Here is a 26,155-nt window from a genome sequence, read left to right as displayed (position 1 = left end):
ATTATTTATCAAAAAAATAAAAATAAATATCTCAATAATTAAATGTAAATTTGTGGAGTATAATTAAATTTTTCTTGCTATCATGAAAGCAACCTATACCCAATTAGACAAGGCCACTATAGGTCTAAAACCATGCCCACCTCTCTTTAATTCTCTCTCTCTCTAACTGGGAGACAAGAAAACTAGAAAAGGAAAACACATCGAATGTGTACAAGCATGAAATTATGGACTTACTATAAAAAGAAGCAATTGGTACACGTCAAAGGGGCTACACTACTTGTCATCTAGCAGAGAAAGGAAAATATTTACCTGTAGCTACCTATGTGGTGTCCATTTTTATGGCATCAATTACCAGAAAGTGCCACATGCTTCAATAATTTCATGCCATTATTTCCAAAACATCACCATCTGATCATTAATTGGTCTTGTCCATTAACTCCCTTATCTTCCCCGGCTCCGTTCTCATTTCCATCATGAATGTCTCTTTCGCAATCTCTTGGGTGGCGTAATTTGTAGGTTTTGGTTATTTCAATGAAGGTTTAAAGTATCCTACGATACCATACGATACTAGTCGATATGTATCTGTATTTGACCCAACCGATTCGATACATTTCGATACGTATTTCCATTAAATTACATTAAAATACATTAGTCGAGTGATACAAGGACTCGATACAGGGCGATACGTCTCTTAAAATCACTTGACCGATACGATACTCGATACCGATACATTAAACCTTGATTTCAATAACAACTTCACATGCATGGTGAGAGAAAAAATCCCAATTACATATTTTTCTTGGGAATGAAAATTAGAGCCAAGAGCTATTCATTGACAAAGGTAGGGCATAGAACTTATGGATTGAAAATTTTGGCATAGAATGGAAAGTGACCACTCTGTGAGATAATTTAGGACCATTATGGTTCAGTGGTTCACTTGTTATCTCTTATTTGGCTCATGTAGGCTCACACTTGTTGGTTCTCCTTTTTTGATGTCGCTTTCTAAATTATTGTGGTCCACATAGTTAGAACTTCTCTTTTATTGAAGGCTCATTCCTCGTTGCAAACAAACTAATGGTACTGTCATTGCATTTGTTATTACCATTGCCGATGCAATTCGAGTTGCAGTTGCCATCTCCTCGCATAGCCTCTCAAAATAATTGATCCCAAAGATGGTAATTTTGCTTCTAAATTTGATACTAATTAACTTACTTGCATTCAATGTAGATGCAATGTGACATGGGTGCATGAGGTCTGAATCTGCTACTAATGAGTCACATTAGTAAATAGCATGATATTGTTCTTTCATTTTGACCAAAAAAAAAAAAGATATATTTTCTTTCATAAAAAATCCACAACAAGAAGTCTTGTTCAATTAAGTGGGATTGATTATATAAATTCTTGCTTTTCAATCAACTCTATTTGATATCAGACTAAATTATGATCCGAATGAAGAACATGCCAAAAGTGATCTAAGAATGAATAACGGCTGCTATAGAATGCCGGCAGCAATGCGTGGAAGGTTGAACTGTAATGAGTGTCAGAACATTTCAAAGGGAGAACCTATATGAACAAGCTTTGGTATTTCAACTTATTTACTATGATTTATAGGATTTGACAAGAGCATACTAATTCAAAATTTAGAGGTTCTCAAAAGTTAGCAAAGAAGGTGTTGTGCAGTGTCCTACCTATCACTAGAACTCGGTTCATGATAACTCACGAACTTGAAGTCTCCTACACCTCTACCATTGAGATAGGTGCTTCAATGGCCAAAACCTCCGAATAGATGAGCACATAGGATATGAGATGATTGTGAGAGACAATAACGACATCCCGCAATGTTTGCAATTACGGGAAAAATAAAAAAACATTTAATATCCTTTACACAGAGATTATTATAATTTTGGTTGAGATAGAGCATGCTAGAGCATTACTCTTAACATGACTTCAAGTTCAACCATTACAAATGGTGAAGAACAAAAAAACCAAATCCTGGATTCTGTGGAATTTTTTTTTAAAAAATTAAATCTTTCTAAAAATAAAAAAAAAGATATCATTATATCAATGGTATTTTTTTTTATCGGTCGTTGTTATTCAAAAAGTAAAAATAATAATAAAATAACATAGATGGTCAAGATTCAATCTCGATCATTGCTTTAAAACATGATTACCTTTGAATATTGTTAGGTTTGTGCGACACTTGAGTTTCCTAGGTGTGTTCTTGAAAAAAATGCATTTACCGATCGACAAGTGGTTGAAAGTAATGCATCTCCGCGCTGGAAGTTGGACTTTGGAGTTATGTGGTGGCGGCGGAAGCAAACAGAAAACGACAGACAGGTCCTCTCGCAGTCCAAGATAACACGATGCATGCATTTGTTTTCTTAGCTGTCCACTTGTTTATTATTCAAAGGTTATTTTAGTAAAAGGACTTACTAGTTTTCCGTAAATTCACATCAATCATTATAACATTTTTTGTCGTCTTGCGCGAACACTTGGGAACGTAACATGCGTAGTCTGGGACCCACATGCTACCAACTCCCACAGACGGTTATGCAAACTCTCCAACTCTCCTTAGCTGCGTCGAAGTCATTGGACTCCTTAGCCACATCTGTGCACTGAAAATCTGTAGAATAATTTTATTTATTTATTTTAGATTTTTTTTTTCTTTAGTTATCATCAGCCAATCATATTCATTAGGGGCCCACAGGCCCAAAGGAAGAGAGGATGGTGTTGTAGGGGCCAAGGTATGAACTCCATAACCTTTTTTATTTTATTGTCCCTACATAAGAATCCATGATAGAAATCTCTAGGAATTTTGTAACTAAGGCAAAATTTATTTGAAGAATTTAGACTGGGGTAGAAAAAAGTAAAATTTTTTCATAAAATCTCAAAGCCTTATTTTTTGGTTCAAAGATATAAGAACTTTTTGTTTTTGGTTCTGGTTGGTTTCAAATATGTGAATTTCAAATCTAGGTTATAATTTATAAAATTAGATGTTTGGTTGTGGAATGAAACCTGTGGATTACATCCTAAAAGACTATTTGATCGACGTGATTTTTGTGAATGTGTAAATTTATAATTTTTTTGAAATCTCTGGATTTCACCCCTTACCCATAAATCTACAGATTTATATTTTTAGTGTAAAAAGGTGAATCTCTAAATTTCATGAATCTAAAGATTTTTACAACCAAACGGGTTTAATTCGCAGATTCATGAATCTAAAGATTTGAAATCTCTGAATTCATGTAACCAAACAGGCCCTAAAAGAATTGAGGTGAAAAAAAATGAAATGTTACGTCTACATAAGCTTTTTTAATGTATGAAAATTTGTCTTCTCATTTTTTCATCCTAATAAATCAAACAATTTTAGTTTTTGAATTTTGTAATTTTTTTTCCAACCCATTTCAAATCTTCAAACAAACGATACTTAAAAGTAAGGAGGTAAAATGATGACTTCAAACCCTCTATTCATTAGGGTAGAGATCTCTACTCCCCCTTGTACAATTCCACAATACATTAGATGGGGGGGTGGGGGGAGGTGCTCACTTGGCATCCAATAGGGGTCCTATATCTATTTTATTCTGTCAATATTTAATTGTAAGCCCTGCACCTATTGTATGTAAAAGAGATATTCATGAGAAGAGCACATACCTCTATCTTGACAAGAAAGAAGATCCAGACTCTATAATTATTGTTCTATCTTTGTCCCTAAGAATTTGGAAGTAAACTCAATGAAGCCAAAATTTGTTTAGTAAAATTTATATCCATGGGATAATTCCATTCTACTGTAGACTTAGTTTAAATGTCATTTTCGCATCACATAAAGGATAAGTGTGTCTGATGATATATTTTCTCTACAACTGTAAAATCCCATTAATTCCTAATTCGATAACCCATTGTTTCAGAAGTTCAAGTAAAAGACAACTTTGGATCATTCGAGTTGAGTCAAATCATTGTGGATTAAAGTGTGACTGAAACACAAATTGTAGAGTTTATCAAACGAAAAAGTAAAGAAACCATCTTTTTCATTTTCTATGGGTTATTTAGGCTGGTAGTTAGTATTTATGTTGAAGAATGTTGGTAGGAGAGTAAATGATTGTTATTTAGTATTGGTTGGAGCTTCTTTTTATGCCTCTTAGTCTTATTGAGTGTTGGTTGGCCTCATTTCACCCATTTAAGACCGATCGAACCTTTCTAAGATATCCACAAGCAACTCTCTAATAAACAAATTGGAGTTTTTTATTTTATTTTATTTATTTAAGACTAATTGGGATGATTGGAAGACGTTTTTGGTACAATATTATTGTTTCATTAAAGTCCTAAAAACCCTTAATCAATTCAATTTCGAAATGAACGCAAAATGGGGCATTTTGATTGCAGCCCTAGGGGGTGATTGATCGGCCCTGATGAACTTGTTGTATACATATGACTAAGAGTATGAAAGTTTATTGTTGTTTTTCTTATTAATTATTTATTTTTATTTGTGGTTGATGTGAGAGAGCATTTATTTTTAATACACCAAATCAAGTTCAAATTTTAATACAAATCCAATGAAATTACAAACTCTATCATAGAATTCAAAACACAACAGAATATGAGAATTTGCATTGTAAAGTTGTTATAATTGGAAACAAAGATATAATTAAAATTATATAATGTTAAATTGAAATTATAATTGAAACAAAGATGCAATTGAAATTGAAATTATAAAGTAAGGTTGATTAAATCTATAAATTTATAATTAGAAATCAAATGATAAAGTAATATTTGTATATCTTTCTAATATTATTACACTATTTACAAAAAAGAAAAGAAAATAAACTTGATCGAAATCTAATTAGGTAAGGTTGTCATAATTGGAAACAAAGGTATAATTGAAGTTATAAAGTAACCCTCACTAAATCTATAAATTTATAATAAAAAAAATCAAATCTTAAGATAATATTTGTATTTCATTCTAATATAATAATTATTAATAAAAAAGAAAAAGAAAAAGGAAGCTTGACTAAATCCCTGCAAATGTTGTTGAAATTTTGATGACATTTCGGAATTTTGATGGTGTCGACAATACCAGCACCCTTTGTATCGATGACATTTTGACCCCTCATGTTGAATCTTGGATCAACCTTTTGGCCTTTCTTTTTCTCCATAGAAATATGGTTGCCTTTTATCTGAAAACAAGGGTAGGGATTGTCAAACCACCATTAAAACCCAAAATTAATTTGTTCCATTATTGAATGGAGTGATTTCGTGAGCTGATTCGTGACCACTTATAACTCATACAGGGCTCGTATAAATGTCAACCATTTCCTAGAAGGTGATCCTTCAATAATTTCATGTCGTTTTCCCAATTTTCTATCAACTGTCACACTTGGGAGGTTTCTCTAATACTTTTCTATCACACATTAAGTGTAGAATCCAGCTCTAAGTACCTAAAATGAATAAGAAATCTCAGTAAGTCATACTCTTATTGTGTGAAGGAGAGCAATAGATCTCTACCCAGATGGATAAAAGATTTGGGACTTTGAGAATAAGGATTACTCTACTCGTGTACTCCACAACACATCTAAGAATGGGATCTAAATATAAACATTGACACAATAAACTAAAAGTGGAACCCTTTTATGTATAAATGTATGGGAACCATATCCGTTCGCCCAGGCAGGCCTTCCGCCCATTCCCCAACACCCGCTAAACGGGCAACAGATGGCTTGCCTATGGTATCATGCATAGACCATCCAAAGTGCGCCAACCCCAGACAAAGAGTAGGGTCCAAATGTATGATGGAATTGAAAGATGTTTTCTTTTTTCAGTAAACATGATGAAAAAATGTTAAAAAGCACCACAATCCATTACCACAGGGTAGGCCACTCAGGATGCGATGGAATGGTCGAAAGGCCTGCTTAGGCGGAGAGGATTTAGATCCAAATGCATGATGGAAAAAGAATTTTTTTTTTGGGGTTAACTTTGTGGATAGAAGATCACAATTTAATATGAATAAGGCCCCTAATCATGGCGTTTTTGATTAACTTAAGATGATCCACTTTGCTATGAAGTGGTGGTAGTAAAGAAGAAGAAAAACTGGGGAAGATCAAGTATTGAATCTACAAAGCAGATACTGAGAATCACATAAAGTCTCAAACAGTATCTTATTAGATTCTGTTTAAGTGATTCTCAGCATGTTCAGGTGGCTTTCACATGGGTTATGACACTGACATGCTTAGAAGAAAATGCAAACATAAACTAAAGAAGATCAAAGACCTGGAACAGTGAGCTTTCTCTTCTTTATTTCACCCAAAATTTTTTATTTTCTTTTTATCATGTTCTTGATCCACTCAAAAAGATAGTTAATAAATTGATTTTGGTTGAGTTTTTTTGTTTGTTTGTTGGGAGTGGGTGTGTTAGAGAATTTTACATTGAATTTTCATTTCCAAAGCCCTTGGAGTAAAACAACCAAAATCTATTATGTCATTTTCATATGATACTTGGAAGAAGGTGAAAGCATGATGTGAACTCATCTTTGTTGGCCATTATTATTTTTTTTTATCATGATATGGTTGGGTTATAATTGATTACTTCTATTACTGATGACATCCAAGATCAATTCATACTTCAATTACATCCAAAATAATTTGAAATGTGGCAAAAGAAGCAAGAAGCCAAGATTATGTTAGCTATAATTAAAATAAGTAATGCTTATGAGGCGAGAGGCACGTGAAGTCGTACACAGTCTCAAACAAATCAGATCCGTATAGGTGGATGATCGATGTGGCATTGTTTTACTCGAGTTTCATAGTTACTCATATTTCATAATCTTGATCAAATTGAATTGGTATTTCTAATAGATTTGATCTTGCAAGGTTTCATACTTTCATTCAACAATTACTGTAGCTGAATAAGGATGGTTTAGTTAGTAGATATTAAGGTGTCATGTTCTTCATGGATGGACTTAATAGAATCCATTTATTTATAATGAAATAAAAAAAATTATATGTCAACGAAAAGACCAAAATGTCCTTATTCTATAGACCATCCAAAAGCATCCCAAAACACCATTAGGAACTCCCAAATAGTCATTTTGAGGCTCTTGCACTCTCCATTTTTTTCTTTTTTCTTTTCGGGGTAAAGGTCCTTATCACAACATGTTATTGTAGAGTCTGGATCTTCGATTTGAAGAGGTAGAGGATTATTCTTTCTTTGCATCTCTCAACCACACATTTAAAAAGAAAGCTCACTTTTTACTATTGCGATATTTTTATTTCTTGAATTTTTTACTATGTGATCTTCCGAGATTTGATTTTTGTGTGCGTGGTTTTGTCTTTTCTGTGAATATGAAAGAGAAAATACTCTTCTTACACTATGTTGTGACCCTGATGTGACAGATATGTGGAGTGGGAACCAATATCATAGTCAATATATAAAGATTGATACACTATCAAATTTAATATCAATTAATTGTTACAAATAATATCTTTGACAGCATAACCTCTCATTCAATTCATATGATATGAATTTAATCTTAGTATAAAATCTCATGGACATATAAAGGAGAAAGTCTTTAAGCAATAAGAGGAGTTCATGAGATTCTAAGGAACCTAAAGAGTTCTAGGGGAATTTTGTACCACACGTTAAGGAGACCAATGGTGTCTTATGTTTAACTCATTGTAGTAGTTTTATACATAGAAGGACGAGATAGATGCTAAAACTAACATTGTTTTTAATAAAAAAATATAAAAAAAACACTACCATGGTTAATCATGTGGTGGTTGTCCATTTTTTAATATCCTCAGGAGAGATCCACTAAACAATTAGACCCACCACACACTACCAATTCCATTATTTTTCTTGGGGTCTTCTCAAAGAAAATCATTGTTTTTTTTAATTTTTTTTAAAATTTAAAATTTTTTTTGTTGATTATTATAATGCATTCAATTATTGAAATTTTTTTTTCATTGTTAATGGTAGGCAACTTCAATTATTGATGATAGAACATGACTTTGTATAACTTTAAATGCCATTTCCATTGCATGACAAGTGTCAGAATTGTCTGGAAAGATTTTTTTACGGTATTCCTATTCGTCAACTTGGCCTACATCCATTGCATTTCATCATGTTTGTCAACATGAAGCAATTCTTAGCTACCACATGCGTCTCTTTTAAGTACATTCTCCCGGAACCTAAAAGAGTAAAGAAACCTAGTTTGTGATATTATAAAGAACAAGTTGATGAATAAAGAATCAAGATATCATTAAAAAAAAAAAGAATCAAGAATCTAAGATATAAGATATTATCTCAGCTATGCCAACAAGCTTAAGGAATAAATGATAATTTTAGGCTTTCATTATTATTTTTGGTGAATAACAACCATTCAAAATCTATGAGGTGGAGATGGGCTAGTGTGTTCAACACGTAATGGACACCACCTTTCGAGACAGAGAGTCAAGGAGACTGTTATTTTGTCAAGGGGGTAAAAGAAAATTGACTCGAAAACTTAATGAAATGAGCTTAATATCCTGCACAATAAGTGGGAAGCCATCAGCTAGTCAAAATAAGAAATAAGTTCCTACAATCTGTCTCACCTTCAATATTTATTAGTTGTTTTTCCCTGCAAAGAGCCTTCCCCAGTTGAACTACTATCATCTACATGTTTAGAGTTAAAAACTCAGACTTTCTACGAAGTCTGTCATCTAGTCTAGAATTCATGTTTAGAGCTAAAAACTCAGACTTTCTTCGAAGTCTGTCATTTAGTCTAGAATTGTCAGCAATGGGTAGGCTTTTCTTCTTTGTATCTGTTAGATATTTTGTTTTATTACATGTAAACGTAAAATTTGGATTTACTATACATATATAGAGATCCACTTGGCAACTCTCCTGGGAAGGAATCTCCAAATGAGAAAGTCATTAAGGAGAGCATCTAAACTTGCTCGAAAAGAGATAAGATGTAGATATATTTGTATATTATTTTCTAAAGTGTGTCTGCCAGTTACTTATTATAAACATTTTACTTAGAGAAATTGGAATATTTATCGGTAAAGTGTACCTATTGGTTACTAGTTTGAATTAATGACTCGTATAGAAAAAAAAGAAAGAATGAAGGAAAGAAGGAAGACGTAGACGCGGGGGAAGACACGTGGAAACTTTTGTTAGTCTTCCTGTAATACCAAAAAGAAAGTAAGAAATGCCTGGTGGGTCCCAACCTCACGTTACATGGAAATGGCATCGAATTTGGGAACCAGATCCTCTCTTAGTGCGCCAGAGTATCAAAACCCCATTGGACAACTTGGCAGCTCATGGAATCTTTTAATAGAAAATTAGATCTGTATTTTTAGTGGGTCCCAGGAAAATCATGATTTTAGATATCAATATTCAATACAATGGATGTATCAGATACCGTACATTATACCGATCATGATGAATCTCCTGTACGAGTTGAAGCACCTGATCCTGAACCATACTAATATCATGTGAATCTCTTGCAGGGTGGGACCCGGAGCAGTTTTGAGCCGTAGTGCATGATGACGACAAGTAACATGTGGACCGTTACGGCCATACCCATAATTCGGCAGCAGGACACGTGTACGTTCAGAAAAATCATTGAACACCGAAAAGCATATCTGCTATGGTAGTACATCTGACATGGCATCAACTATGATGCCAGCATTAGATGATCGCCACGTGGATTTTATTAAATCCCGATCCCAATCGCTTAAACGCGTGAGTCGACATTTTTAAACTAAAACCGATTTTTCGTTTTCAGATATATTTTGAGGGGATGAGATTTAATGGAATATTAACGTCGGCTGGCAAAATTTATTATTTATATTTATTATAATTAATATTCCTTCCACAGTAATAGGAGACAGGTGTCGACTGTCCATAGCATCTAAGGTCTTTGAAGTGCTTCACTTCTGCTACTTAAACCCTTGCCCTCTCCGCTCATTTCACCAGAAACACTGAAAGAGCTTTTCTTGATTTCCACTCTGCTCCAAGTCTGTTCATCATGGGAAGTTCTTCGGCATGGATTCGCCTTCCTCTGTCGATGGCTTCTTCTACCAGATCGAGTTACGGAGTTGAAACGAATAAGAAAACGTTCGAGAGTGGTGGTGGTGTTGATCATTTGAAGGTGTTGGAGAGATCTCCGGCATTGGTTCGATTTCCTCTCTTGAAGACTTCAAACGAATCCAATTCTTACAAAGCCTGCACAATTCCTTACAGATTTCCTTCTGATAATCCTTGGAGGCTCACTCCAACTGAGCAAACCTGGATTGATGTTTTCATGAACTCGGTTCCGTCTTTCAGGTTTGCACTTTCAGATCATCTCAGAAACTCATCTGAGTTTATTTTCTGAATAAATTTTTTATTCATTTCATGAAATGCTCAAGAAATTGTATGTTACATGGATATCCTGCTACTTCTCGCGTTCATGGATACTAGTCAAGTATGCTTGTGAGGATGTTAACATGGTGGTGATGATACCATTAATTATGAACATTATATATTTTTTTAACATAAAATTACTATTTTATCCATTAAATCCTGATTTAAGATTTTTGTTTCTTATTTGATTTGGATTACATTTCATTGAAACAAGATGCCAAAAATCAACGCGAATCACTTTTAAGAGTAGGAATTTACGCATGAAACTGAACAAGAATATTTCAGATTTATTTCTAAGCTGTGATTCTTTTCTTTGGTGAAATTTCTTAGCTGTGATTAAGCTTTTTTTTTTTTTTTTTGAAAGCTATAAACTGAAACGAGAAAAAGTCAAACCAGAAAACGAAAAAAATACAAAAGCAAGCAAAAGCACAATAGCGGAATGATGTTTGAGCGTGTGGGCGCGCTATAGTTTAGCCCACTAGGCTGATCCACAAGGGGCCCAGGTGGAGCCCATGAAGGCCCAACAATTATTCCAGAAAAAGCCAGACCATGCTCTAGGGGATGAATAAGGGTGAGTCTCCAATTTGAGGCTAATATTCAAAATCCACACCTTCTATTTCCTTATTTTAAGCAATTTATTTATTTTTATACAATTCATTTGCTTAAACTGTTCGGGTAATCAGGTCAATTTTTCTTTCCAAAAAAATAACTAAAAGGAAAAGAGGTCAGTTTCTATACCTTAAAAGAACTTATATACGGAAGAGAAAGATCCGGTTCCTAAAGAAATTTGAATTCTTTACACTTTATTTATGAAATATTAGTCTTTACTAATGGAGCCCATTCCTTCGGTGAGACACAAGATTTTGTGACTGGGTTGTCTAAGCCACCTAAGGTTGTGGAGTAAAATTCATGCAAAATAAATATTATTGTATATTAACCTTAATTAGTGAAGAATGATAATTATTAAAATTTTTCTAATAAAGAATTGTTATAATAATTGATTTTTATAATCTTTTAAATGTCTTTAATTTTTTCTTGATGTTTTTACCTACAACCTTGGACATGAGAAGTTTTGAAAAGTCCGGATCTAGGGTTAGAAGTGGGGTGGTAACTAAATTATTTATATATATATATATACTGTCGAGTGGGTGCGAACCTAAGACCTTCCCGTGCGAGGGCGGGTCTTTAACCTCTAAACTAATCTATCATTGACCTGTCTTAAAAATATTTTTATTTTTTTTTATTGACCTATCCTAAAAATATTAGTAAAAAAGTGTGAGAAAAATTCAGTTTTCTACCCTCGGATAGAAGACCCAACACTCTCTTTAAGAGATTAAAGATTTTAACTCTTTAATCCTATATTATTCTATAACTTAAATGATTTTTTTTTTTTTTTGAGAACACACTTAAATGAGCATTACATTGTGACATGGAAGAAAAACCAGAAATTATCAATTCTTTTGGATTCTCATGGATATTTTTAGATCCAAAACTTAAATCTAGACGTCGAAAATCAAAAAATCATGAAATGGAGGAGCTCAATTTTTTATTTATGTCCACGTCAACGTTCTTCTCCTTTAGTCTCCTCATCTCCAGTTCGCTACGCTTGGAACATTCCAATAAATGAAAAATTATAGTGCTTCAATAATTTCATGCCGTTATCCCATCCACAGCCACAGGTAGCCATACACCCCCAACTGCCAAATTCGTCTGCTACTGATGCTTACTCACTGGTCAATAACTGCTATCAACTCCTGCTTCTCTCAATTTCCAGATAGAATTTGAGGGAGGTCATGGAGTGTTATTCCACATTAGTTCGATTTCCTCTGTTGGAGAATCCAACTGGGTCGAAGTACAGAGCTTCCTCATTTCGTTACAGGTTACCATCTGATAATTCTCAGAAGCTCACCCCAACCGAGCTGGCATGGGTCAATCTTCATATGAATCTCATTCCTTCTTTCAGGTTCGCGTCTTAGTAAAGTTTGATATGGGATGAAGACCAGTTACACAAAATCTGGAACAGTCATTTAGACAAATATCTGACCTGCTGGATCATAAATTTTGCTTGCATTTTTGCAGTTTTTTAATATTAACGTTTAATTAACTCATTAGGTTTGTCTTGATGCAGGAAACAAGCAGAAAGGGACACAACAATCCCTGACACTCATATTAAAGCTGAAAAATTCGCTCAAAGGTACTTTACCTCTCTATCATGATAAAGGTGCTGTAGCTCTGCTTCTTAAAAATAATCCTGTTTTAACTGTCACATACCCATTTCTTTATTTCCATTTGTCTTTCTCCCAGTTTTCTTTTTTGGTAAATCATATATTTACTTTGCATATTATGTTAAACTTATGTGTGGTCTATGGCTGGTGTGAAACACTGGAACTTAAATTTCTTTGAAATGAGTCGTGTTCCAAAAGACTTATTTAACTTGATCTGTGACCGTGCAATGCTTTCTGGTACTTTGTGAATTTAATTAATTCGTTGGGCATTTAGTTTTATCTGTTTATGGGGTCATGATAACAAATAATTGTTCCCCAAGTATTCCAATTATCATCTGAAGCTATATTTTTTAAATATCTGTTGGTTGCATAAATAGCTGCAAGATTGTGGATCTCTAATTACTTGAATCTGTTTTTTCTTAAATCACTAGATAAAAACAGTGTTTGTGCTGCTCTATACATTAATTGGATTTTCTACCTACTTATATCACGCTCATAGACATTACAATGCCACACTTATTGGCTTTTAGTCCTCTCTCACAAATGCACATAATTACAAATTTATTGTGCTGTTTGGATATCAACTTCTCTAATTCTGTTTGGGATATTTGTATATGTTTGAAGGTATACAGAAATACTTGAAGACCTAAAAAAAGATCCCCAAAGTCATGGTGGACCCCCAGATAGCATTGTAAGTCAAGCCCCAGAATAGGTCACCAGAATTTACTCTGATGGGAACCTTTTTACATCCCCCCCGATAGAAGTACCATTTTATGACAAAGAGACTGAATTTTATTTTCTTTGTGTGCAACTGAAGCTTCTCTGTAGGCTTCGTGAGGAAGCATTGAGAGAACTAGGATACAGAGATATATTCAAGAAAGTTAAGGTAATTGTCAGTTTTATAGCTTGATAAAGCTCTGTCTAGTGAGCTGTTGTTTCGTTTTCTTCTCTTGGATGTCTATCTCATTTATATTTATATGAATTGAAATTCACTTGGACCAGGAAGAAGAAAACGCTAAAGCCATCGCACTATTTCCAGATGTTGTTCAGCTTAATGATGCCATTGAAGATGAAGGACAACGTGCAGAGAACTTGATTAGAGGCATTTTAGCAGGGAACATATTTGATCTGGGTTCTGCAGAGGTATACCTAGTACTCAGCGGCATGGATATTATAAATTTAACATTATCATACTGAATTCCCCCCCCCCCCCCCCTCTAATGGTATCATAAGGGATTTAAATTACTGTCATTTGAGTCTGCCAACACATGAAAATCAAGTTCTTAGATATTGCATTTTAACACGTCTTTGTGCTTTCATTTCTTGAAGCTTGCAGAGCTTTTCGCAAAAAATGGAATGTCCTTTCTGGCTACTTGTCAAAATCTTATGCCTCGACCATGGGTTATTGATAATTTAGACACATTTAAGCTCAGTTGGAGTAATAAGTCCTGGAAAAAGGTTAATACTCTTGCTACTTACAGGCTGATAACCTTTTAGTTCTCTGTGCAGTTCATATTTTGTGGACAGGAAGAAGAATGTATTACTGCTTTATAGGCCACTAATCAGCTTGTTTGGTTTTATGACAGGTTGTAATTTTCACTGATAATTCGGGTGCAGATGTCATCTTGGGAATCCTTCCATTTGCTAGGGAGTTACTTCGACGTGGTTCACAGGTTTGTTTCTAGTCCCTAAAATGTTTAGAAAAATATTGAAGTTCAACCGACAGCAGTTTAATTCAACCTAGAAAGATGATATTTCAGTAAGTCGGGACAGTAATAAATTGGACACGGGTTCACTTTTAGAATCAATTTGATTCTTATTAAGGTTTAATTCGATGCATCATGTAAATGAGTTTTAATGTGAAATAAGCTAATTGACCAACTAAATGAGTCCTCACTAATGATTTGAGTGAATTTATATGGAATCAAATCAAGATACTTGAATTCACCAACCGACCTAAGAATCAATGATTGCAGTTGAACTCTTTTTTGGTAACAGACTGCAATCAAATGCTATCCAGATAAAAAAAACTATGAACCTGGCAACATCTATATCAGAAAAGAAAAGGGTATATATATAAAGAAAACTCACAAGTACTGGGTTACATCTTTCTTTACATTGAGGTTGGATATTATGCTATGATCATGTATATCGATTGATTAGCATAAATTGATAAGTTCATTTTCTTTTTGGGGCTAGGTTGTTTTAGCTGCTAATGCCTTGCCTTCGATCAATGACATAACCTACCCAGAGCTCAAAGAGATCGTTGCTAAGGTAATGAGAAGATTCTCTTATCTTTATTTATGTGACATGCCTGTATCTCAAATATTCCTGACATTTCAAATGCAACATTTCAGTTGAAGGATGAAAATGGACAGATCATGGGTGTTGATGCTTCAAATCTTATAGTTGCTAGTTCTGGTAATGATTTGCCGGTAAGTATGGAGCATTGTTTTAATTAATGACATTTCTTTTTGATCCATGTGTTATCCATACTGTAATTAAGCAGTTGACCATGATCGTTGTGGTAACTGTTCTCTCTTGCTTATCACCTCATCATCTTCAGGTAATTGATCTCAGTATGGTTTCACAAGAGCTTGTTTACTTGGCAAGAGACGCAGAACTGGTTGTCATGGAAGGGATGGTAAGTAATCCAGATGAATTGAGCTTAGGCTGTGATCCTAAATCATGGACCATTCACATATCCTATGTTTTGCACATAGCTGGAATGAGTTCAACTTCTGCATTGTTGTTAATTGAATTCTTGCTTGTGTATGCAGGGACGTGGGATAGAAACAAACCTCGATGCTAAATTTAGATGTGATTCTCTCAAGATTGGAATGGTAATTGTTGCTCACTGGATTTCATCTTCTTTCCCCCACTCTTTTGTTTATGTTCCTTGACTTCCTCTCCCTTCCCCTCTCCATTCCTTCTTTTTGATGAAATTATTCTTTCTTGCAGGTGAAGCATCAAGAGGTTGCAGATTTCCTAGGTGGAAGGATGTATGATTGTGTCGTCAAGTACAATGAAGTTTCAAACTGATTGTTAACATGACCTCTGTTCCAATTACTTGAAGATATGGGGCTCTGATGTATACCATAATAGGGGGAGTGTCTCTATCATGGCTGGATATGATCTCTTTAACTTTACGGTGTTTCTCATTTCTGATCATAGTTGGGGGCATGTCCTCACAGTGAGTAGTCTTGTGTATTAGTGTTTCTTTCTTTCTTGCTGTTCTCCTATTGTAATTATGCCTCCCTCTTCGGCCTCTCTTTTGGCCTTCAAATAAACACTTTGCGCGAGATGAATATAACTGGGTTGATTCTTCTTCCTTTCTGCTCCTCTCTCTTTTCATTTCTCAAGTACATGGAAGCTCTGTTGTCATTGTACTGTTACATGGCGATAGAGCAATAATCAACCTCTGAGCCATTCTTCTTGACGTATGGTTTGGGAGTATATGTTACGTGCCTAATGGCGCTTAATTTGGTGTATGAGTACTAAATTCAATCTACTTATTATGGGATAGGTTGAGGGGCTTGATTCGATCTATTACATCAATTTTCAAGGCTGATCACAACTTTTTAAAGCTTTTGGTGCAGTAGTCAAGTACTAGCACTTGAAATTTTTTTTTTTTTTTAGAGATGAATCTACCCTCGAATTCAAGGTTGTTCAGCAACCTATGTTGCAATTCTCGAAGATTAGCCCTAGTTTATGTAGATGAATAGGGTTTTGCATCAACGAAGATAACACAATTGAATGCAGTTTCATTCTTCCTAAGGTTGATTACTATGTTCTAGTGGCAGTTTTTTCAGCAATTCTGAAGGTGTACCATTTCAGTTCCATTCATCACTGGGTCAATCAATATCAAAGTGATACCATGAACCATAGCCAAACGATGGGAAAGGAAAGATGGTAGTGTTCCCAAGTTCACTCCCAAGTGGTTTGGTGCCCCTATGTCTTAGGTTCGAATTCCCTCAACTCCTCTTATTTCTCACATTGGACAGTGTAGAGTCACTATTTACTTTTGGTAGTTTACAGGGTTAATGCTTGCATAGGTCGAACTCGAAAATCGAACATTGCCTAGTGGGGGCAAGGGCTCCACTATTGCGGATTTTAATTTGTGCGGTTCTCATAATGCCATGTCATCAATTTTTGATTGAACTGTTGAGATTTAATTATTGATTTTTGTTTTTATATTTTAAGGACTTAAATTTTATTAATTTACAAAAAAACGTCACTCATCTCCTTCCTCTCTGTTGTTGTTTTCCGTCTCTCCGTAGACGAATCCTCCCCCTTCAAGAATACGAAGAAAACGGACAGGCTCAAACCGTTCTTCTTCAAGAACACGGAGAGGCTCAGCACGCCTGTGAAAGTGATCTCTTTAAAATCCTGTTTCTGGAGTACCTAATTCGCCACCGCCTAAATAGCCACGAAGAACCAGAACGGTTTCAACCGATGATCGGTTTGGTTGGAGAAATTGTGCGAGTTTACCGAAGAAAAGGTTTTGATAAATGGAAGCTGAAAGACTTGAAAGACTCTACTTGTTTAATTAAAAATAAAAAATAAAAAAGTCCGGTGTCTCCAGCAGCAGCAGTGCTGCCATGTTTTTCGTTTTCAAGGTCATTATAGCTTTGTGGTTGCTTGCAAGAGTTTGGGTAGCCTCTCCAGCAGAAGAAATGGGTTTTACTTACAATGGGTTCCGAAGTGCTGATGTGCAAGTGGACGGCAGAGCCAAGATCGAACCCAATGGCCTCCTCATGCTGACCAATTCCACCACCAGGCTACGGAAGGGCAACGCCATCTACCATTCTCCGATTCATTTCCACGACAGAACCTCACCAGGTGCTCTTCTTTTCCCATCCTTCAGATCTTGAGAATTTACACAGAAACTGAAGACAGAGAGGGAAGAGAGAGTGATCTTGCCGTGCCGAGGAGTTCGCTGGATCTTCAGCTATCTGTCAAATACGATTATCTCCAGGAAAGCGATTCAGCATTTCAACGGCAACCAATGACGGCCGGTGCTCTGGTTTCTCTGAATCATGCTCTCAAATGGCGTCGGTGAGAAGGCAAATGCGAGAGGGCTTCGGTGAGAATGAGAAAACTAATATTTACAGATAAATCTTCACTAGTTGAATCTCAATCGTTCAATCAAAAGGTGATGACGTGGCACTATGAGAACCGTCAGCGGCAGCTGTTCCGCAAATAAAAATCCCACTATTCCATCCTTTTTATTTATCTTTAGAAAAAAAAATGGAAAAAGCAAGTCGAGAAGATACTAATGTTATTATACACGTGTACGTCGATCTGCGGTGCACGATTTTAACGCCTAGACAGTAGTGGGCCACAGAAATGACCATTTCCAATTTTCTATGCGAGGTGGAAGTCGGAAATCTGCTATTTTCTCGGATGACTCCACGAGCTCGTGTGATGTATTTGTCTTCATTTCATTTCATAGGTTCGCTTGTAGTCATTGAGCGCTGTCAAACTAGTGCTCGAAACTTGAAGGCTTGAAGAAACCACTTTTGGAATCGAATTGCAGAGAGAGAGTGTGTTATGGAGAGTTCGTCGGAAATGGTTCCCTTTCCTCTGCTGATGACTTCTATTGAATCGAATTACAGAGCTTGCACGATTCCTTTCAGGTTCCCATCTGATAATCCTCGGAAGCCGACGCAAACCGAACTGGCTTGGATCAATGTTTTCTTGAACTCGGTTCCTTCTTTCAGGTTTGCGTTTTCGATCATTCATTTCTTTCTTTCTTCAAAGGCCATATTTTTTTAGCTAATTCTGCATAGTTTAGTACAGTAACTTCTAAAGTGTGATCTGACGAAACGTTCTTACTTGCTTCTACCTATCTCCGGAATTCATGAATGATCAATGGACTTTAAGGAAATCGTTTCTTGTTTCTGAAAATTCATCCTTCCCTGAATTTTGGGCTTTGAAAACGTTTTTTTCTGTGCTTTTCTTCTGATCAAGATAAGTAATCAAATTATGCCGTGGTTAACTCATTTAGCATGATCAGCAAATTATGCCGTGGTTAACAATATCAATGACATTCTTAAGAACAGTCTCTTCTTCATGTCGTCTAAAACAACCCTAGTTGTAAAAGTTTTATCCTGTGTCACATGTGATCTTCTGATTCCATGAATGGTGACAACCGGAAACTGAAAAACTTAGTGGCAAACTTGGAAATTCAGTGAACCATTGCTTGTCATGCGTCATGGTACTTAGAGGTCGGTGACAATCTTTTTCTCCTTCAGTCGTTAAATGTATCCCTTGCTTCTGAATTTTCTCCCACTGATCAGGTGGTCAACAGCTTGGGTTTGTTTCTAAGATATCCAAATGAAATCTCAAATCAGAGGTTGTTGTCAGTTAACCAGGTAAAAAAAACTATGAAGGTAATTGATTTCGCAATTATGTAGGTGTCATTAAACTGCAACCCTTGCATTGACTGAGGCTCTACTAAACTGATGTTAGACGACCAGGGTTTACCATGGATATATAATCTTTCAAGGGACAGTGGCAGATTTTCTACTCCCTGTTGACCAGGATTTTGTACGAAACAATTAGATTTCCACTGTTATATAAGTGTTGGCTCTTGGACACTTCTTTTCTTCATCCTTTGTGTATAATGGAATGGCCTAGCTGAGGTCATCGAATTTCTATGTGGATTATTATTGACTGATAAGTAATTGATAGATAAAAAATCTACTGAATATTTGATTTAAAATATAAATGTTGTGTGTTTACTTCTCCTTTGTTCCTCCCTCCTATTTAATAGTGAACTGATTGCATTAATGACTAGGTACTCATCCAAGGAACTTAGTTGCATCATTTCTTAATGTCCAGGACTTGATCTCCTATCTAATTGTAGAATCCTTTGTAATATTCTGATAAGGAATGAAGAGCAGCTGTATTAATTAGGAAGAATCATTTGGAACAATATCTGAAATACTGGATCATAATTTTCTTTGTGATTTTATTATTTTACACTTTTCTCAAATTAGCATTTTGGGAGTTGAGATGCCTTTTGATTCATGTGGACCTAATGTTAATAAAATTAAACATTTCTACTGCATATAGGAGCATGAAAGCACTCACAGTAAAATATATTTACTAGACTATATATTTTGTACTTGGAAAGTGGGATACCGTAATCATTGGCTTTGTCTTGGTACAGGAAACAAGCAGAAAGTGACACTACAGTCCCTGATGCTCATATTAAGGCTGAAAAATTCGCTCAAAGGTACTTAACATCTTTCCTTCCATTTTTTTTAATCATTTTTCTCTACCATGATGAGCTGCTGGACCTGTTTTTCTTGAAAATGATCCTGTTCAGACTGAGATGAAACTCATTTCTCTGTTGTTTCGCCTTGTTATCTTTAAACCAATAATTCCTTATTTGTATCATGCTAAAGTTGTGTGAGACAATCTTATCGTGGTGTCTCAGAATCTGAATTCACCAATCAAATTTAAGGTCCTTTCCACTTGATCATGATTACATCTGTCTTACACATTACCAATGAGCAAGGTGGCTTATAGTTACAGTTGAGTGACAAAACTAGTAGTGAGGTTTCTTTGGGATGAGTTGTGTTTCAAATTATCTGGTCTTAACTCTGGATTAAAAAAAACCTTTTAGTACTTTTCAGTGAATGAATTTTTTGCTGAAGATGGTCGGTTTATGTTCTCCCCCATTCCCGACTGTCTCCCTAGCGATGCCAAGCCACAAGCATACAGATACTATTAATTCATGATGCTTGTTTCTTTATAAAGGTATGATGTCCTTGGAGATGAATGATGGAATGGAGGATCTGTATCTGTGGTTTTATGCTTTGTTATTTGGATGTGGTTTCATATTCAGTTATTGGGTAAAGCTGTCTTTGGTGTTCGACATAATTTTTGCATTTTCTACCTGCTTTTATACTCATATCAACGCATTCATAGATATCACAATGACACACTTATTGGTCTATTGTTATCTCACATACAACCCAATTAACTTCTCCATTTCTATTTGTGGTATTTGAATATGTTGGAAGGTACACAGAGATACTTGAGGATTTAAAGAAAGATCCCGAAAGTCATGGTGGGCCCCCTGATGGAATTGTAAGCCAAGTCCTGTAATATGTCCCTGGAATTACCATGTTGTGAGCATTTTTAATTTTATTTCTATAAATAAGACCATATTATGACAAAGGTTCTAAACCTTCCCTCCCCCCCCCCCCCCCGTGTGTGGTGGATAATTGAAGCTTCTTTGTAGGCTTCGTGAGCAAGTGCTCAGAGAATTAGGATTCAGAGATATATTCAAAAAAGTCAAGGTAACTCTAAACTATTTTATTACTTTGTAGAGCTCTGGTTATTGAGATACTTCATTTCCCATTTCCCCTTGAATGTATATTTCTCATTTATATGAACTGAAATTTCACATATATACCAGGATGCAGAGAACGCTAAAGCCATGTTACTGTTTGGAGATGTAGTTCGGCTTAATGATGCCATTGAAGATAAAGGACAACGTATAGAGAGCTTGGTTAGAGGCATCTTAGCTGGGAACATATTTGATCTAGGTTCTGCAGAGGTATGTCTGGTACTTAGCGGCATGAATATTATAAATTTAACATGTCATAGTGATTCCTTTTTTACGATATTGTAAAGGATCTTTAAGTGGTCTGTCATTTGAGTCTACCAACAGATGAAACTCAAGTTCTTCGACATTGGCTACATTTATTTCCAACAAAGCTTCTATTTTGGAAGAATACTACCTCAACAGAACTGCAATTACTAGTGGGGTTAAATAGTTAGCTAGATGGACGAGTTGCCAAGTTTTAGAAATTCTTTTAACGCTACAAAAGGAAAGAAATAATGGTCTCTGAATATGGTGCTTTCTAATATGGTAGTATGGTGTCACAAGTTTGGACAATGAAAAAAATATATGAGAACTTCCAAAATGCTTTCTATAGGACAGTCATAAGGCTGCTGTGATGCACAAAGCAGAATGTTGGACAGCTAAGGACTATCATCTAGATAGACTAACCGTAGCAGAGACGAGGATATTGAGATGTCCAGAAAAAGTAGGAATGACCATACTAGAGTTGACTTGGGAGCTGCCCAATTCATGATAAGCTCCATGACAGTCATTTGAGGTGGCATTTCCTTGTTCAAAGGAAGCCTTGGGATGCACCCGTTTGGAGGAGTGATCTGATTCAGGTTGAAGAATCTAAAAGAGCCATGGGTAGGCCTAAAATGATCCTAGTAGTAGGAAATACACGAATGGTCTAAGTCTTGTCTCAAGTATGACCTTGAATAGAGCTGATTGGAGGGCGAGGATACATGTAGCTGGCCCTATTTAGGTGGTATGTTCTTGAATTGTTGATTTCCTTTCTTTTTTACTTTGTCTTTTGCTTGGTTCCATCTATTCAACACCGCTTGGATGAGATAAGGATTAGCTTAGCATTGTTGTTTGTTTCTACCAGAAATGATAAATCTGGAAAGTGAATCTTGTCGGAGGTGAATCTTTTTCCTTTTAAGGCTTTACTTTCCGTTTTGAAGCTGAGTCAATTGTTGACATGAATTTTCATATGAAAATATCTAATAGTGGGATCATGTTGCTCAATCTTTCTACTAGTTCTACCATTTCCTATCAGTTTCTTCTTAATTGCGGAGCCTTGTGTTTGCATCATAGTGGGAATTGGGATTCCAATGTTCCTTGCATTTTGACATGTCTTTGGGCGCTTTCATTTCTTGAAGCTGGCAGAGCTTTTTGCTAAAGATGGAATGTCCTTTCTGGCTACGTGTCAAAATCTTATGCCCCGACCTTGGGTTATTGATGATTTGGACAAATTTAAACTCAGATGGAGTAAGAAATCCTGGAAAAAGGTTACTACTATCTTCCTTGCTAGTTTTTTTTCCTTTAGTAAACTGTTACTTCTCTGTGCAATCTGTATTTTAGTGATATAGACAGTTACAAGAAAGTACTGTCGATTTTTATGCCACTAATAAGCTTGTTTTGTTTTATGACAGGCTGTAATTTTTGTTGATAATTCTGGTGCAGATATTGTCTTGGGAATCCTTCCATTTGTAAGAGAGTTACTTCGACATGGTACACAGGTGAGCTTTCAGTGCCTAAAAAATTTAGAAGGGAAATAAAAGATCCTTGTTTTAGTTTCAAGCATGAAACACTCAGTTTGAAGTGTTCACCACAACATTCAGATCCAATGCTTCACATTGGATGAATGCTGATTTGTTCATCTTTTGGATACTTTCTCTGTGTGTGTGTGTATTTTCTTTTCTTTGAATCTGAGAGTTATTGCCAGTCTGCCATGATTACCATGGTGAGATAGGTGATGCTGGAAGCAAGTTTTGAAAATTAAAACCCATAAACTAGGATTTCAGAAAGCAGTGTAAATCATGTAGCAGAATGATCTTCTTGTTTGGAGGTTTTTGTGATTCAGGGGAAAGAGATATCAATTCTGGCAAGTGTTGTGGCAGAAAGTGCTTGTTTTGTGGTTTTTGTCTGGATAGTATGAGACTAGAGTAGAAGTTGGTGCTTTTATTTTTTTGGTACAAAGGAGCTTTTTATAAATAGGGAAATTGGGGATGGGGATATTACATATGCCGCCACAAGGGTTGAACCTACGACCTCTCCACTGAGAAGTGAGGTTCTCAACCATTCTACTAACCTTCCATTGGCAGAAGTTTGTGCTTTGCACATAGGTCAAGTGTTCACTGGCTGAATGCTTGGTCACGGTTTCACATCCTGGAAACAGGGGTAAGGGCTGTAAGGCTGCATACAGTTGATCCTCCCCAGAGCCTGCTAAGCTGGAGCCTTGCCACCGTGTGTGGTCCTTCTGTACAAGACTGGGATACTCGGATGATCCAGTGATCTAACTAATATTACATTGCCTGTGACAGACACTCCTTTTGGAACCTTTTTTCTTTTACTTATGCATAGATTGATCAGATGAAGAATGTGGTAGGAGTTGTACTAAAAATTTGGAATGTTTTTTCTATTGCCTTGTACATTACTTACTTCGAACCTTTCAAAGATGATAACAAAAAGTTGAAAAAACAACTATAATTGTTCTAGACTATCAACTGCAGACCCCTGTGCTGCTGCTTCCAATGTTTGACTGGTAGTAGCATTTACCAGATTCACGGTATACCTGATTTACCTGAGCTCAATTCAGTGTGAATTATGGCTAGCACTTGAATGAAGTTTTCAAACTACTTGTATACTTGGGATACACATGGTATCTGCCTTTTGAATGAGAGGAACTAATGTGTAAGGAAAATCTGAATTGTTGTTTAGATCAAGTTGATGAATTCTGCAGGTGAAACTAGTGAATTATAATAGTTGACTAACTAAACAAGTATTATCTATGATCTGAGTGATTTTTTGTGGAATTGAATATCTATGTATAGCACGGGCAAGGCGGGGGGTGGGGTGGGGTGTTGGACCTGTCAACTGTGTTTAAGCATCTCTAGGAATTCTATGTTTCTTCAATAACAGAACCAGTGGGTGATGCACTGCATCTTTCTTTATATTGAGGTTGGATATAGTGTTATGATATTTTCTTTTGATTAGGTTGTTGTAGCTGCTAATGACTTGCCTTCAATCAACGATATAACCTACCCAGAACTTATTGAGATTATTGCAAAGGTAATGAAAAGATTTCTTATCTTGATTTTTGTGATATCTGACATATAATTTTCTTCTGACATTTCAAGTGGAATGTATTAGTTGAAGGATGAGAATGGGCAGCTCATGGGCGTCGATGCTTCAAACCTTTTAATTGCCAATTCTGGTAATGATTTGCCGGTAAGGAAATGGAGCATCATCTTTATTAAACAAGGAGACTTAATATACCTGCCAATGTGTTGTCCATGCTGCAATTAGTTGATTATAGTTCTATGGTAACTGTTTTTTGGATATCCATCTCATCTTCTTCAGGTTATCGACCTAAGTATGGTTTCACAAGAGCTTGCTTACCTGGCAAGTGATGCAGACCTGGTTATCATGGAAGGGATGGTAAGTGATCCAGCAAAACTCAGTTGAATTCACATTGGCTTCTGGGTTGTCTAGAAACCTGTTCCTTGAATGTAGGTTAGATATACGAGTCTGCCAAGGGCCACAGTTGCAGTTGAGTGACTCCGATTGGTCAGTGTTGTCAGACACATGTTAATGACTAAAGAATTCAAATAATTTTTTGGTGGAAAAAGATCAAGGACCTCCTATTTCTAGAAAGCAATGGGTATATAGTACATATTGTGGCCCTCATGAAGCTTAAATGTGATGCTTACCTAGTTACCTCTAAAAAGGTAAAAAGGTGATGATGATCAATAACTTGAAGAAGAAAAAAGTCAAGACACATGATCCTTGAGCGATGTAGCAGTCCTAATATTAGTTACAGATTCTATGTTTTGCATATGACTAGAATGAGTTGAACTTCTGAATCAGATTGTTATTCAGTTTGTTTCCTCAATGTTGTGTAATATGTTTCTTACTTCCGTATGCAGGGACGTGGGATAGAAACAAACCTTTATGCTCCATTTAGATGTGACTCTCTCAACATTGGAATGGTAATTAGTTTTCTATAACATTTACTCATTGTTGATATGTATGCTCCTTTGTGAGAAATTCCTAGAAAAGTGTTACATACTGGTGCAAACATGACATTTTGTTTTCCTCTTATGTGGATTTTTTTTTAAAAATTTGCCCTTCGTTTTTCCCCCTTCCCTTTTCCTTTACTTCTTTTTGCATGAATTTTACATTTATTCTCTTTTGCAGGTGAAGCACCTTGAGGTTGCTCAGTTCTTAGGTGGAAGGCTCTATGATTGTGTCGTCAAGTTCAGTGAAATTTCAAGTTGAACATTACCCCTTGTCGTATTTGTTACTGGTGTGAGCTTTTTACACTGTTCCATAGAAGTGAGAATTTAAATATGTATGTATTGAAGTCTTGTGGCCTTCACATACAAACAACATTTGAAAATCAGACACTATTTACTTTCAGTCATGGATGTGACTGACCTGTCCACCTTCTGTTATCTTTTGCTTCAAATGCAGAGGGAGGTTGAGCAGAAACTTCTTTTCATGGAGGGAAGTAAAGAAAGCCAAGACATTTGAAGTCACAGGAGATGAAAATTTCTTGGTCATTTTGCTTGTAAAAATGTGCAGAATAGGTACGGAAACACCATTACAATTGATTCAGAAATGTTTGGTGGAACCATCCCTCGAAGATTTATGTTTCCTCTTGGGGAAAAATATTCACTTTTATGTGCATGAAATCAGATATGCATTCTAATGTTTTGATGTAGCTAATCTATCTGATTCACGACATTTGAAGTTGATTTTGCATCAGTTTTTTTGGTTCAGTGAAAGAATATGTACTGGCACGTCAGTTTTGACTCCGGTTTGATTTGTTCCTTCTTGAGTGTTCAATGCTTTTGGTTAGTAAAATTACCTGGGCATATCTAATGCACTGCCACTATGCTTTTATAATCAAAGGAGAGCAAATCCAAGCTGAGGTCACAAACCACTCTTATATAGAGGCAGTAAA

At 35.8% G+C, this 26,155-nt stretch overlaps 2 protein-coding genes across 4 annotated transcripts; both read left to right on the top strand.

Annotated features, from left to right (window-relative positions):
- Positions 1-9,931: 9,931 nt before the first annotated feature.
- Positions 9,932-15,941, top strand: LOC149015016 (damage-control phosphatase At2g17340-like). 2 transcript variants are annotated; one of them, XM_089156348.1, is made up of 12 exons: positions 9,932-10,299; positions 12,506-12,571; positions 13,227-13,293; positions 13,420-13,488; positions 13,605-13,745; positions 13,932-14,060; positions 14,189-14,275; positions 14,802-14,876; positions 14,960-15,037; positions 15,169-15,246; positions 15,383-15,445; positions 15,564-15,941. In XM_089156348.1, the coding sequence occupies exons 1-12, from the start codon at positions 10,001-10,003 to the stop codon at positions 15,642-15,644; spliced, it is 1,233 nt and encodes a 410-aa protein (XP_089012474.1). In that variant the 5' UTR covers positions 9,932-10,000; the 3' UTR covers positions 15,645-15,941. The 2 variants fall into 2 exon arrangements, with proteins under 2 accessions (XP_089012474.1, XP_089012475.1); XM_089156349.1 differs by lacking the exon at positions 9,932-10,299 and adding an exon at positions 11,580-12,340.
- A 922-nt stretch (positions 15,942-16,863) lies between these two features.
- Positions 16,864-26,054, top strand: LOC149015015 (damage-control phosphatase At2g17340-like). Of its 2 annotated transcripts, XR_016173534.1 has the most exons (13): positions 16,864-18,325; positions 19,780-19,845; positions 20,639-20,705; positions 20,849-20,917; positions 21,037-21,177; positions 22,347-22,475; positions 22,620-22,706; positions 24,184-24,258; positions 24,340-24,417; positions 24,550-24,627; positions 25,116-25,178; positions 25,387-25,540; positions 25,663-26,054. XR_016173534.1 is itself a non-coding variant. In XM_089156350.1 (12 exons), the coding sequence occupies exons 1-12, from the start codon at positions 18,156-18,158 to the stop codon at positions 25,465-25,467; spliced, it is 1,104 nt and encodes a 367-aa protein (XP_089012476.1). In that variant the 5' UTR covers positions 16,864-18,155; the 3' UTR covers positions 25,468-26,054. The 2 variants fall into 2 exon arrangements, 1 of the variants encoding a protein (XP_089012476.1); XM_089156350.1 differs by having other exon boundaries at positions 25,387-26,054.
- Positions 26,055-26,155: the final 101 nt, after the last annotated feature.

The sequence above is a fragment of the Hakea prostrata genome, chromosome 5 (genome assembly GCF_041222555.1).
Source record: "Hakea prostrata isolate BN-2017 chromosome 5, UWA_Hpros_2, whole genome shotgun sequence".
NCBI classification, from domain to species: domain Eukaryota; kingdom Viridiplantae; phylum Streptophyta; class Magnoliopsida; order Proteales; family Proteaceae; genus Hakea; species Hakea prostrata.
Note: the sequence above shows the minus strand (reverse complement) of the source record. Positions and strands in the feature narration are given on the sequence as shown.

Coding starts and splice junctions, on each gene's coding strand:
- LOC149015016 (XM_089156348.1), top strand. CDS start 10,001: ATGGGAAGTTCTTCGGCATGGATTCGCCTTCCTCTGTCGATGGCTTCT. Junction 10,300..12,505: donor AACTCGGTTCCGTCTTTCAG/GTTTGCACTTTC, acceptor GTCTTGATGCAG/GAAACAAGCAGAAAGGGACA. Junction 13,489..13,604: donor ATATATTCAAGAAAGTTAAG/GTAATTGTCAGT, acceptor CACTTGGACCAG/GAAGAAGAAAACGCTAAAGC.
- LOC149015015 (XM_089156350.1), top strand. CDS start 18,156: ATGGAGAGTTCGTCGGAAATGGTTCCCTTTCCTCTGCTGATGACTTCT. Junction 20,706..20,848: donor GTGGGCCCCCTGATGGAATT/GTAAGCCAAGTC, acceptor GGATAATTGAAG/CTTCTTTGTAGGCTTCGTGA. Junction 22,707..24,183: donor TACTTCGACATGGTACACAG/GTGAGCTTTCAG, acceptor TCTTTTGATTAG/GTTGTTGTAGCTGCTAATGA.